At 46.4% G+C, this 15,000-nt stretch overlaps 1 protein-coding gene across 5 annotated transcripts in view; it reads right to left on the bottom strand.

The window, feature by feature from the left end:
* Positions 1-15,000, bottom strand: part of Hasp (Hig-anchoring scaffold protein) — an 809,679-nt gene that overhangs the window by 10,937 nt on the left and 783,742 nt on the right. For all 5 annotated transcript variants that reach the window (XM_070079939.1, XM_070079946.1, XM_070079933.1 and 2 more), the window contains one exon: positions 12,901-13,071. In XM_070079939.1, coding sequence (XP_069936040.1) covers positions 12,901-13,071 — 171 coding nt within the window. The remainder of the gene's footprint in view (positions 1-12,900; positions 13,072-15,000) is intronic.

Consider the following 15,000-nt stretch of genomic DNA (forward strand, 5'->3'; position numbering starts at 1 on the left):
TGGAGGATTGATCCTGCAAGACTAGGTGGAGGATTGATCCTGCAAGACTAGGTGGAGGATTGATCCTGCAAGACTAGGTGGAGGATTGATCCTGCAAGACTAGGTGGAGGATTGATCATACAAAACTAGGTGGAGGATTGATCTTGCAAGACTTGGTGGAGGATTGATCCTGCAAGACTAGGTGGAGGATTGATCCTGCAAGACTAGGTGGAGGATTGATCCTGCAAGACTAGGTGGAGGATTGATCCTGCAAGACTAGGTGGAGGATTGATCATACAAAACTAGGTGGAGGATTGATCTTGCAAGACTTGGTGGAGGATTGATCCTGCAAGACTAGGTGGAGGATTGATCCTGCAAGACTAGGTGGAGGATTGATCCTGCAAGACTAGGTGGAGGATTGATCCTGCAAGACTAGGTGGAGGATTGATCCTGCAAGACTAGGTGGAGGATTGATCCTGCAAGACTAGGTGGAGGATTGATCCTGCAAGACTAGGTGGAGGATTGATCATACAAAACTAGGTGGAGGATTGATCTTGCAAGACTTGGAGGAGGATTGATCCTGCAAGACTAGGTGGAGGATTGATCCTGCAAGACTAGGTGGAGGATTGATCCTGCAAGACTAGGTGGAGGATTGATCCTGCAAGACTAGGTGGAGGATTGATCCTGCAAGACTAGGTGGAGGATTGATCCTGCAAGACTAGGTGGAGGATTGATCATGCAAGAGTAGGTGGAGGATTGATCCTGCAAGACTAGGTGGAGGATTGATCATGCAAGACTAGGTGGAGGATTGATCATGCAAGACTAGGTGGAGGATTGATCATGCAAGAATAGGTGGAGGATTGATTATGCAAGACTAGGTGGAGGATTGATCCTGCAAGACTAGGTGGAGGATTGATCTTGCAAGACTTGGTGGAGGATTGATCATGCAAGACTAGGTGGAGGATTGATCATGCAAGACTAGGAGGAGGATTGATCTTGCAAGACTTGGTGGAGGATTGATCATGCAAGACTAGGTGGAGGATTGATCATGCAAGACTAGGTGGAGGATTGATCATGCAAGAATAGGTGGAGGATTGATTATGCAAGACTAGGTGGAGGATTGATCCTGCAAGACTAGGTGGAGGATTGATTCTGCAAGACTAGGTGGAGGATTGATCCTGCAAGACTAGGTGGAGGATTGATCCTGCAAGACTAGGTGGAGGATTGATCATGCAAGACTAGGTGGAGGATTGATCCTGCAAGACTAGGTGGAGGATTGATCCTGCAAGACTAGGTGGAGGATTGATCATGCAAGACTAGGTGGAGGATTGATCCTGCAAGACTAGGTGGAGGATTGATCCTGCAAGACTAGGTGGAGGATTGATCCTGCAAGACTAGGTGGAGGATTGATCCTGCAAGACTAGGTGGAGGATTGATCCTGCAAGACTAGGTGGAGGATTGATCCTGCAAGACTAGGTGGAGGATTGATCATGCAAGACTAGGTGGAGGATTGATAATGCAAGACTAGGTGGAGGATTGATCCTGCAAGACTAGGTGGAGGATTGATCCTGCAAGACTAGGTGGAGGATTGATCATGCAAGACTAGGTGGAGGATTGATCATGCAAGACTAGGTGGAGGATTGATCCTGCAAGACTAGGTGGAGGATTGATCCTGCAAGACTAGGTGGAGGATTGATCATGCAAGACTAGGTGAAGGATTGATCCTGCAAAACTAGGTGGAGGTTTGATCATGCAAAACTAGGTGGAGGATTGATCCTGAAAGACTAGGTGGAGGATTGATCATGCAAGACTAGGTGAAGTATTGATCCTGCAAGACTAGGTGGAGACTTGATGCTGCAAGACTAGGTGAAGGATTGATCCTGCAAGACTAGGTGAAGGATTGATCCTGCAAGACTAGGTGGAGGATTGATCATGCAAGACTAGGTGGAGGATTGATCCTGCAAGACTAGGTGGAGGATTGATCCTGCAAGACTAGGTGGAGGATTGATCCTGCAAGACTAGGTGGAGGATTGATCCTGCAAGACTAGGTGGAGGATTGATCATGCAAGACTAGGTGGAGGATTGATCCTGCAAGACTAGGTGGAGGATTGATCATGCAAGACTAGGTGGAGGATTGATCCTACAAGACATGGTGGAGGATTGATCATGCAAGACTAGGTGGAGGATTGATCATGCAAGACTAGGTGGAGGATTGATCCTGCAAGACTAGGTGGAGGATTGATCCTGCAAGACTAGGTGGAGGATTGATCCTGCAAGACTTGGTGGAGGATTGATCATGCAAGACTAGGTGGAGGATTGATCATGCAAGACTAGGTGGAGGATTGATCCTGCAAGACTAGGTGGAGGATTGATCCTGCAAGACTAGGTGGAGGATTGATCCTGCAACACTTGTTGGGGGATTGATCTTGCAAGACTAGGTGGAGGATTGATCCTGCAAGACTAAGTGGAGGATTGATCCTGCAAGACTAGGTGGAGGATTGATCCTGCAAAACTAGGTGGAGAATTGATCCTGCAGGACTAGGTGGAGGATTGATCCTGCAAGACTAGGTGGAGGATTGATCCTGCAAGACTAGGTGAAGGATTGATCCTGCAAGGCTAGGTGGAGGATTGATCTTGCAAGACAAGGTGGAGGATTGATCCTGCAAGACTAGGTGGAGGATTGATCCTGCAAGACTAGGTGGAGGATTGAACCTACAAGACTAGGTGGAAGATTGATCAGGCAAGACTAGGTGGAGGATTGATTCTGCAAGACTAGGTGGAGGATTGAACCTACAAGACTAGGTGGAAGATTGATCATGCAAGACTAGGTGGAGGATTGATTCTGCAAGACTAGGTGGAGGATTGATCCTGCAAGACTAGGTGGAGGATTGATCCTGCAAGACTAGGTGGAGGATTGATCATGCCAGACTAGGTGGAGGATTGATCCTGCAAGACTAGGTGGAGGATTGATCCTGCAAGACTAGGTGCAGGATTGATCATGCAAGACTTGGTGGAGGATTGATCATGCAAGACTAGGTGGAGGATTGATCATGCAAGACTAGGTGGAGGATTGATCCTGCAAGACTAAGTGGAGGATTGATCATGGAAGACTAGGTGGAGGATTGATCCTGCAAGAATTGGTGGAGGATTGATCATGCAAAACTAGGAGGAGGTTTGATCATGCAAGACTAGGTGGAGGATTAATCCTGCAAGACTAGGTGGAGGATTGATCATGCAAGACTAGGTGGAGGATTGATCCTGCAAGACTAGGTGGAGGATTGATCCTGCAAGGCAAGGTGGAGGATTGATCCTGCAGGACTAGGTGGATTATTGATCCTGCAAGACGAGGTGGAGGATTGATCCTGCAGGACTAGGTGGAGGATTGATCATGCAGGACTAGGTGGAGGCTTGATCCTGCAAGACTAGGTGGAGGATTGGTCCTGGGAGACTAGGTGGAGGATTGATCCTGCAAGACTAGGTGGAGGATTGATCCTGCAAGACTAGGTGGAGGATTGATCCTGCAAGACTAGTTGGAGGACTGATCCTGCAAGACTAGGTGGAGGATTGATCCTTCAAGACTAGGTGGAGGATTGATCCTGCAAGACTAGGTGGAGGATTGATCCTGCAAGACAAGGTGGAGGATTGATCCTGCAAAAGTAGGTGGAGGTTTGATCCTGCAAGACTAGGTGGAGGATTGAACCTACAAGACTAGGTGTAAGATTGATCATGCAAGACTAGGTGGAGGATTGATCCTGCAAGACTAGGTGGAGGATTGATGCTGCAAGACTAGGTGGAGGATTGATCATGCAAGACTAGGTGGAGGATTGATCTTGCAAGACTAGGTGGAGGATTGATCCTGCAAGACTAGGTGGAGGATTGATCATGCAAGACTAGGTGGAGGATTGATCATGCAAGACTAGGTGGAGGATTGATCCTGCAAGACTAGGTGGAGGATTGATCCTGCAAGACTAGGTGGAGGGTTGATCCTGCAAGACATTGATCATGCAAGACTAGGTGGAGGATTGATCATGCAAGACTAGGTGGAGGATTGATCATGCAAGACTAGGTGGAGGATTGATCCAAGACTAGTTGGAAGATTGATCATGCAAGACTAGGTGGAGGATTGATCTGCAAGACTAGGTGGAGGATTGATCATGCAAGACTAGGTGGAGGATTGATCATGCAAGACTAGGTGGAGGATTGATCATGCAAGACTAGGTGGAGGATTGATCATGCAAGACTAGGTGGAGGATTGATCATGCAAGACTAGGTGGAGGATTGATCCTGCAAGACTAGGTGGAGGATTGATCATGCAAGACTAGGTGGAGGATTGATTATACAAGACTAGGTGGAGGATTGATCCTGCAAGACTAGTTGGAGGATTGATCCTGCAAGACTAGGTGGAGGATTGATCATGCAAGACTAGGTGGAAGATTGATCATGCAAGACTAGTTGAAGGATTGATCATGCAAGAGTAGGTGGAGGATTGATCATGCAAGACTAGGTGGAGGCTTGATCTTGCCAGACTAGGTGGAGGATTGATCCTGGAAGACTAGGTGGATTACTGATTATGCAAGACTAGGTGGAGGATTGATCATGCAAGACTAGGATGAGGATTGATCATGCAAGACTAGGTGGAGGATGGATCATGCAAGACTAGGTGGAGGATTGATTATACAAGACTAGGTGGAGGATTGATCCTGCAAGACTAGTTGGAGGATTGATCCTGCAAGACTAGGTGGAGGATTGATCATGCAAGACTAGGTGGAGGATTGATCCTGCAAGACTAGGTGGAGGATTGATCATGCAAGACTAGGTGGAGAATTGATCATGCAAGACTAGGTGGAGGATTGAGCATACAAGACTAGGTGGAGGGTTGATCCTGCAAGACTAGGTGGAGGATTGATTATGCAAGACTAGGTGGATGATTGATCATGCAAGACTAGGTGGAGGATTGATCATGCAAGACTAGGTGGAGGATTGATAATGCAAGACTAGGTGGAGGATTGATCATGCAAGACTACGTGGAGGATTGATACTGCAAGACTAGGTGGAGGAGTGATCATGGAAGACTAGGTGGAGGATTGATCAGGCAAGACTAGGTGGAGGATTGATCATGCAAGACTAAGTGGAGGATTGATCATGCAAGACTAGGTGTGGGATTGATCATGGAAGACTAGGTGGAGGATTGATCATGCAAGACTAGGTGGAGGATTGACCATGCAAGACTAGGTGGAGGATCGATCATGCAAGACTAGGTGGAGGATTGATCATGCAAGACTAGGTGGAGGATTGATCATGCAAGACTAGGTGGAGGATTGATCATGCAAGACTAGGTGGAGGATTGATCCTGCAAGACTAGGTGGAGGATTGATCATGCAAGACTAGGTGGAGGATTGATCATGCAAGACTAGGTGGAGGATTGATCATGCAAGACTAGGTGGAGGATTGATCCTGCAAGACTAGGTGGAGGATTGATCCTGCAAGACTAGGTGGAGGATTGATCATGCAAGACTAGGTGGAGGATTGATCCTGCAAGACTAGGTGGAGGATTGATCCTGCAAGACTAGGTGGAGGATTGATCATGCAAGACTAGGTGGAGGATTGATCATGCAAGACTAGGTGGAGGATTTATCATGCAAGACTAGTTGGAAGATTGATCATACAACACTAGGTGGAGGATTGATCCTGCAAGACTAGGTGGAGGATTGATCATGCAAGACTAGGTGGAGGATTGATCATGCAAGACTAGGTGGAGGATTGATCATGCAAGACTAGGTGGAGGATTGATCATGCAAGACTAGGTGGAGGATTGATCATGCAAGACTAGGTGGAGGATTGATCCTGCAAGACTAGGTGGAGGATTGATCATGCAAGACTAGGTGGAGGATTGATCATGCAAGACTAGGTGGAGGATTGATCATGCAAGACTAGGTGGAAGATTGATCATGCAAGACTAGTTGAAGGATTGATCATGCAAGAGTAGGTGGAGGATTGATCCTGCAAGACTAGTTGGAGGATTGATCATGCAAGACTAGGTGGAGGATTGATCATGCAAGACTAGGTGGAGGATTGATCATGCAAGACTAGGTGGAGGATTGATCCTGCAAGACTAGGTGGAGGATTGATCCTGCAAGACTAGGTGGAGGATTGATCATGCAAGACTATGTGGAGGATTGATCCTGCAAGACTAGGTGGAGGATTGATCCTGCAAGACTAGGTGGAGGATTGATCATGCAAGACTATGAGAAGGAGTGATCCTGCAAGACTAAATGGAGGCTTGATCCTTCAAGACTATGCGGAGGATTGATCATGCAAGACTAGGTGGAGGATTGATCTTGCAAAACTAGGTGCAGGATTGATCATGCAAGACTAAGTGGAGGATTGGTCATGCAAGACTAAATGGAGGCTTGATCTTGCAAGACTAGGTGGAGGATTGATCCTGGAAGACTAGGTCGAGGACTGATTATGCAAGACTAGGTGGAGGATTGATCATACAAGACTAGGTGGAGGGTTGATCCTGCAAGACTAGGTGGAGGATTGATCCTGCAAGACTAGGTGGAGGATTGATCCTGCAAGACTAGGTGGAGGATTGATCCTGCAAGACTAGGTGGAGGATTGATCATGCAAGACTAGGTGGAGGATTGATCATGCAAGACTAGGTGGAGGATTGATCATGCAAGACTAGGTGGAGGATTGATCATGCAAGACTAGGTGGAGGATTGATCATGCAAGACTAGGTGGAGGATTGATCATGCAAGACTAGGTGGAGGATTGATCATGCAAGACTAGGTGGAGGATTGATCATGCAAGACTAGGTGGAGGATTGATCTGCAAGACTCGGCGGAGGATTGATCCTGCAAGACTAGGTGGAGGATTGATCATGCAAGACTAGGTGGAGGATTGATCCTGCAAGACTAGGTGGAGGATTGATCCTGCAAGACTAGGTGGAGGATTGATCCTGCAAGACTAGGTGGAGGATTGATCCTGCAAGACTAGGTGGAGGATTGATCCTGCAAGACTAGGTGGAGGATTGATCATGCAAGACTAGGTGGAGGATTGATCATGCAAGACTAGGTGGAGGATTGATCATGCAAGACTAGGTGGAGGATTGATCATGCAAGACTAGGTGGAGGATTGATCATGCAAGACTACGTGGAGGATTGATACTGCAAGACTAGGTGGAGGAGTGATCATAGAAGACTAGGTGGAGGATTGATCAGGCAAGACTAGGTGGAGGATTGATCATGCAAGACTAAGTGGAGGATTGATCATGCAAGACTAGATCAGACTAGGAGGAGGATTGATCATGCAAGACTAGGTGGAGGATTGATCATGCAAGACTAGGTGGAGGATTGATCATGCAAGACTAGGTGGAGGATTGATCATGCAAGACTAGGTGGAGGATTGATCATGCAAGACTAGGTGGAGGATTGATCATGCAAGACTAGGTGGAGGATTGATCATGCAAGACTAGGTGGAGGATTGATCATGCAAGACTAGGTGGAGGATTGATCATGCAAGACTAGGTGGAGGATTGATCATGCAAGACTAGGTGGAGGATTGATCATGCAAGACTAGGTGGAGGATTGATAATGCAAGACTAGGTGGAGGATTGATCCTGCAAGACTAGGTGGAGGATTGATCCTGCAAGACTAGGTGGAGGATTGATCATACAAGACTAGGTGGAGGATTGATCCTGCAAGACTAGGTGGAGGATTGATCCTGCAAGACTAGGTGTAGGATTGATCATGCAAGACTAGGTGGAGGATTGATCATGCAAGACTAGGTGGAAGATTGATCATGCAAGACTAGTTGAAGGATTGATCATGCAAGAGTAGGTGGAGGATTGATCCTGCAAGACTAGGTGGAGGATTGATCATGCAAGACTAGGTGGAGGATTGATCCTGCAAGACTAGGTGGAGGATTGATCCTGCAAGACTAGGTGGAGGATTGATCATGCAAGACTATGTGGAGGATTGATCCTGCAAGACTAGGTAGAGGATTGATCCTGCAAGACTAGGTGGAGGATTGATCATGCAAGACTATGAGAAGGAGTGATCCTGCAAGACTAAATGGAGGCTTGATCCTGCAAGACTATGCGGAGGATTGATCATGCAAGACTAGGTGGAGGATTGATCATGCAAAACTAGGTGCAGGATTGATCATGCAAGACTAAGTGGAGGATTAGTCATGCAAGACTAAATGGAGGCTTGATCTTGCAAGAATAGGTGGAGGATTGATCCTGGAAGACTAGGTGGAGGATTGATTATGCAAGACTAGGTGGAGGATTGATCATGCAAGACTAGGTGGAGGATTGATCCTGCAAGACTAGCTGGAGGATTGATCATGCAAGACTAGGTGGAGGATTAATCCTGCAAGACTAGGTGGAGGATTAATCTTGTAAGTCTAGGTGGAGGATTGATCATGCAAGACTAGGTGGAGGAGTGATCATGCAAGACTAGGTGGAGGATTGATCATGCAAGACTAGGTGGAGGATTGATCATGCAAGACTAGGTGGAGGATTGATCATGCAAGACTAGGTGGAGGATTGATCATGCAAGACTAGGTGGAGGATTGATCATGCAAGACTAGGTGGAGGATTGATCATGCAAGACTAGGTGGAGGATTGATCATGCAAGACTAGGTGGAGGATTGATCCTGCAAGACTAGGTGGAGGATTGATCCTGCAAGACTACGTGGAGGATTGATTATGCAAGACTAGGTGGAGGATTGATCATGCAAGACTAGGTGGAGGATTGATCATGCAAGACTAGGTGGAGGATTGATCATGCAAGAGTAGGTGGAGGATTGATCATGCAAGACTAGGTGGAGGATTGATCATGCAAGACTAGGTGGAGGATTGATCCTGCAAGACTAGGTGGAGGATTGATCCTGCAAGACTAGGTGGAGGATTGATCATGCAAGACTAGGTGGAGGATTGATCATGCAAGACTAGGTAGAGAATTGATCCTGCAAGACTAGGTGGAGGATTGATCATGCAAGACTATGAGAAGGACTGATCCTGCAAGACTAAATGGAGGCTTGATCCTACAAGACTATGTGGAGGATTGATCATGCAAGACTATGAGAAGGACTGATCCTGCAAGACTATGTGGAGGATTGATCATGCAAGACTAGGTGGAGGATTGATCATGCAAAACTAGGTGCAGGATTGATCAATGAAGACTAAGTGGAGGATTGGTCGTGAAAGACTAAATGGAGGCTTGATCCTGCAAGAATAGGTGGAGGATTGATCCTGCAAGACTAGGTGGAGGATTGATCCTGCAAGACTAGGTGGAGGATTGATCATGCAAGACTAGGTGGAGGACTGATCATGCAAGACTAGGTGGAGGATTGATCATGCCAGACTAGGTGGAGGATTGATCATGCAAGACTAGGTGGAGGATTAATCCTGCAAGACTAGGTGGAGGATTGATCCTGCAAGACTAGGTGGAGGATTGATCATGCAAGACTAGGTGGAGGATTGATCATGCAAGACTAGGTGGAGGATTGATCATGCAAGACTAGGTGGAGGATTGATCATGCAAAACTAGGTGGAGGATTGATCATGCAAAAGTAGGTGGAGGATTGATCATGCAAGCTTAGGTGGAGAATTGATCATGCAAGACTAGGTGGAAGATTGATCATGCAAGACTAGGCAGAGGATTGATCATGCAAGACTAGGTGGAGGATTGATCATGCAAGACTAGGTGGAGGATTGATCTTGCAAGACTAGGTGGAGGAGTGATCAGGCAAGAATAGGTGGAGGATTGATCATGCAAGACTAGGTGGAGGATTGATCATGCAAGACTAGGTGGAGGATTGATCATGCAAGACTAGGTGGAGGATTGATCCTGCAAGAGTAGGTGGAGGATTGATCATGCAAGATTAGGTGAAGGATTGATCCTGCTAAACTAGGTGAAGGATTGATCCTGCAAGACTAAATGGAGGCTTGATCCTTCAAGACTAGGTGGAGGATTGATCATGCAAGACTAGTAGAGGATTGATCAAGAAAGACTAGATGGAGGATTGATCATGCAAGACTAGGTGGAGGATTGATCCTGCAAGATTAGGTGGAGGGTTGATCCTGCAATACTAGGTGGAGGATTGATCCTACAAGACTAGGTGAATGATTGATCATGCAAGACTAGGTGGAGGATTGATCCTGCAAGACTAAATGGAGGCTTGATCATGCAAGACTAGGTGGAGGATTGATCCTGCAAGACTAGGTGGAGGATTGATCATGCAAGACTAGGTGGAGGATTGATCGTGCAAGACTAGGTGAAGGATTGATCCTTCAAGACTAGGTGGAGGCTTGATCCTGCAAGATTAGGTGGAGGCTTGATCCGGCAAGACTAGGTTAAGGCTTGATCCTGCAAGACTAGGTGAAGGATTGATCCTGCAAGACTAAATGGAGGATTGATCCTGCAATATTAGGTGGAGACTTGATCCTGCAAGACTAGGTGAAGTATTGATCCTGGAAGACTAGGTGGAGACTTGATCCTGCAAGACTAGGTGAAGGATTGATCCTGCAAGACTAGGTGGAGGATTGATCATGCAAGACTAGGTGAAGGATTGATCCTGCAAGACTAGGTGGAGGTTTGATCATGCAAGACTAGGTGGAGGATTGATCATGCAAGACTAGGTGGAGGATTGATCCTGCAAGACTAGGTGGAGGCTTGATCCTGCAAGATTAAGTGGAGGCTTGATCCTGCAAGATTAAGTTTAGGCTTGATCCTGCAAGACTAGGTGAAGTTTTGATCCTGCAAGACTAGGTGAAGTTTTGATCCTGCAAGACTAGGTGAAGTTTTGATCCTGCAATGCTAGGTGGAGACTTGACCCTGCAAGAGTAGGTGGAGGCTTGATCCTGCAAGACTAGATGAAGGCTTGATCTTGCAAGACTAGGTGGAGGCTTAATCCTGCAAAACTAAGTGAAGGATTGATCCTGCAAGACTAGGTATAGGCTTAATCCTGCAAAACTAAGTGAAGGATTAATCCTGCAAGACTAGGTGGAAGCTAGATCCTGCAAGACTAGGTGAAGGATTGATCCTGCAAGACTAAATGGAGGATTGATCCTGCAAGATTAGGTGGAGGCTTGATCCTTCAAGACTTTGTGGAGGCTTGATCCTGCAAGACTAGGTGAAGGATTGATCCTGCAAGAGTAGGTGAAGGATTGATCCTGCAAGAATAGGTGAAGGCTTGATCCTGGAAGACTAGGTGGAGGCTTGATCCTGCAAGATTAAGTGAAGGCTTGATCCTGCAAGACTAGGTGAAGTTTTGATCCTGCAAGACTAGGTGAAGTTTTGATCCTGCAAGACTAGGTGAAGTTTTGATCCTGCAAGACTAGGTGAAGTTTTGATCCTGCAAGGCTAGGTGGAGGCTTGACCCTGCAAGAGTAGGTGGAGGCTTTATCCTGCAAGACTAGATGAAGGCTTGATCCTGCAAGACTAGGTGGAGGCTTAATCCTGCAAAACTAAGTGAAGGATTGATCCTGCAAGACTAGGTGGAGGCTTGATCCTGCAAGACTAGGTGAAGGCTTCATCCTGCAAGACTAAGTGAAGGCTTGATCCTGCAAAACTAGGTGGAGGATTGATCCTGCAAGACTAGGTGGAGGCTTGATCCTGCAAGACTAATTGGAGGAGTGATCCTGCAAGACTAGGTGGATGCTTGATACTGCAAGAGTAGGTGGAGGAGTGATCCTGCAAGAGTAGGTGGAGGGTTGATCCTGCAAGACTAGGTGGAGGTTTGATCCTGCAAGAGTAGGTGTAGGCTTGATCCTGCAAGACTAGGTGGAGGCTTGATCCTGCAAGAGTAGGTGGAGGCTTGATTCTGAAAGAGTAGTTGGAGGCTTGATCCTACAAGAGTAGATGGAGGCTTGTTCCTGCAAGACTTGGTGGAGGCATGATCCTGCAAGACTGGGTAAATGCCTGATCCTGCAAGACTAGGTAGAGGCTTGATCCTACAAGAGTAGATAGAGGCTTGATTCTGCAAGACTACGTGGAGGATTGATCCTGCAAGACTAGGTGGTGGATTTATCCTGCAAGACTTGGTGGAGGCATGATCCTGCAAGACTGGGTAAATGCTTGATCCTGCAAGACTAGGTGGAGGATTGATTCTGCAAGACTAGGTAGAGGATTGGTCCTGCAAGATTAAGTGAAAGCTTGATCCTGGAAGACTTGGTGGAGGCATGATCCTGCAAGATTAGGTGGAGGATTGATTCTGCAAGACTAGGTGGAGGCTTGATCTTGCAAGACTAGGTGGAGGCTTGATCCTGCAAGACTATGCGGAGGTTTGATCCTGCAAGACAAGGTGGAGGATTGGTCCTGCAAGATTAAGAGAAGGCATGATCCTGCAAGACTAGGTGGAGGATTGATCCTGCAAGACTAGGTGGAGGCTTGATCTTGCAAGACTAGGTGGAGGCTTGATCCTGCAAGACTAGGTGGAGGATTGATCCTGCAAGACTAGGTGGAGGATTGATCCTGCAAGACTAGGTGGAGGCTTGATCTTGCAAGACTAGGTGGAGGCTTGATCCTGCAAGACTAGGTGGAGGTTTGATCCTGCAAGACTAGGTAGAGGATTGGTCCTGCAAGATTAAGTGAAGGCATGATCCTACAAGACTAGGTGGAGGCTTGATCTTGCAAGACTAGGTTGAGACTTGATCCTGCAAGATTAGCTGGAGGATTGATCCTGCAAGACTAGGTGGTGACTTGATCCTGCAAGATTAGGTGGAGGGTTGATCCTGCAAGGCTAGTTAAGTGCTTGATCCTGCATATGGCAAGCGTTAGACTGAACCACTTTCTAACTGTACTCACCTAATTGATTCACACTTAAGTAAGATAATTGAAAATGTGTTCCCACCTCAGCCGTTCCTTCAGTAACACACTCACTCTTCAGTTGGATCACCAAGATAATACTCACACTTCGGTACCTCGTCGGACCACTGTCCATCCTCCTGGCAGACAATGAGCGGTTGTCCTTCCATCATGTAGTTAGGACTACACTTGACATCGACCACGTCTCCGGCGTGGAAGGGGCCCTCACCACTCACGATGCCGTTGAGGGGCGGCGCCGGCGGGACGCACTTGTCTTCTGCGGGAGACGCAACACAATTGTGAGTTTTAACATACACCAGTTACAGAAAGAAGCGTGTTCAGGACTAAGATTAATGTGTTATTGGACATAGAGGGGTGTCTTAGTGGAACCATTGTTATTAGATCTGTTCTCAAAGTAGTTTCAGGATTAACTGAGTATTAAGAACTTTGCTGCCAGATCTTCCCTCGAGGCTCTGTGAGTATTCTTGCTAGAATAACGTAACAGCACTTATTTTTAGTCATCTGCATTAGTAAAATATATGCTCTGAAGGATATTCAATTCATCGTCCCCTTGGCCAAAACTGATTATTCTTCACATTCCTGTAGAACTTTGTCCTTCATGTTCCTGTCGTTCAAACTAAGTTTTGTGAAAGTTGTACCTTAATGTGTGTGTGTGTGTGTGTGTGTGTGTGTGTGTGTGTGTGTGTGTGTGTGTGTGTGTGTGTGTGTGTGTGTGTGTGTGTGTGTGTGTGTGTGTGTGTGTGTGCTCATCTTATTGTGGTTGCATGGGTCGAGTCCCAGCTTCCGGCCCCGCCCCTGTGCTAGTCACTATTAACTTCACTTTTACCTGGATGCGTGAGCCAGTGAGCCATTTCATACCTGATCTTCAAGCTATCAATAGATTCTACTTGTACCGCTTTGCTGTCTAAGCCGTTCCACTTTGTGACCACTCTAAGGATAAAGCAGGTTTTCCTAACATTCTTATGGCTAAACTGAGCTTTTAACTTCCAGTTGTAATCTCGTGTACCTGAGACCCTCCATGTGAATTTCAATCAGCATTTTGTAGGTCGTAATCATGTCATCTTTGATACTTTTGTCCTCTAGTCCTCAGTTTTAACTCCTTTAGCCTCTGCACTTTTTTTCAGCTTCTTTACATGTTTTGCCAGATGTGGGTTCCATAATGGCGCTGTATACTGCAAGATGGTTCTGACATATGCCGTTTAAGGCAATGAATGCCTCCTTGTTGATCTTCTTGTAAGCCACCCATAAATTTGACAGTTTCGTGTTTCCTGAAGCGGTTATTTGTTTAGCTAGTTGACGTATAGCTTAGGCGATATGCTTAGAACTAAGCTTACCTCTAGGTACTTCTTTTCCAGGGAAGTTTGTAGCGTTTGTTTCCCGAGCCTGTACAGTTTCCGGAAGTCTTCACACTTCTTAAGTTTTTAGTACGTTGCATTTTCTGTGATTAAATTCCAACAGTCTCTTGTCAGGTCAATCATACAGCCTGTCCAGATCCATTTGTGGTCTTTCCAGGTTTATATTCTCCTCATTAGTATCACGTTGTCTGCAAACAGACACATTGGACTCCGTATCTAGTCATGTCGTTTACATACACAAGAAACAGTACTGCACCAAGTATTGACCCTCGTGGAACCTCATTAGTCACACTGGCCAATTCCGATATCTCCTCCCTTGCTCGTTGCTTCCTTGATCCACTAAAGTGCTTTCCCTATAATTCCTGCCTACTCCTCTAGGTTTTGTGCCAGTCTCTTTTAGTGTACTGTATCGAACGCTTTCTTGCAATTCAAAAATAGACAGCCCACCCATCTTTCGTTACCTTATCATGGAACTCTAGCAGATTTGTGAGATTGGATTTACCATCTCGAGAAACGTACTGGCTGTTGTTTATTAATCTACTCTTTTCCAGGTGATCCACTCTTCTCCTGATAATCTTCTCCATAACTTTACAAATTATGCATATTATTGACATAGGTCTGCAGTTCAGTGTCACATGTATGTTCCTTTTTGAAAACTGGGACTCCATTAACTGCTTTCCAGACCTCTGGCAGCTGCCCTGCTTCAGTCCGTTTGTTGAAGATCGCTGCTAGTTGTTCATACCTTTCCTCTGCTCCCTTTCACAGAACCCAGGACGAGATTTTGTCTGGTCCCATCGCCTTGTAGGTATTTAATTCACTCAGTATTTCCT

The sequence above is a fragment of the Cherax quadricarinatus genome, chromosome 6, assembly GCF_038502225.1.
Source record: "Cherax quadricarinatus isolate ZL_2023a chromosome 6, ASM3850222v1, whole genome shotgun sequence".
NCBI classification, from domain to species: domain Eukaryota; kingdom Metazoa; phylum Arthropoda; class Malacostraca; order Decapoda; family Parastacidae; genus Cherax; species Cherax quadricarinatus.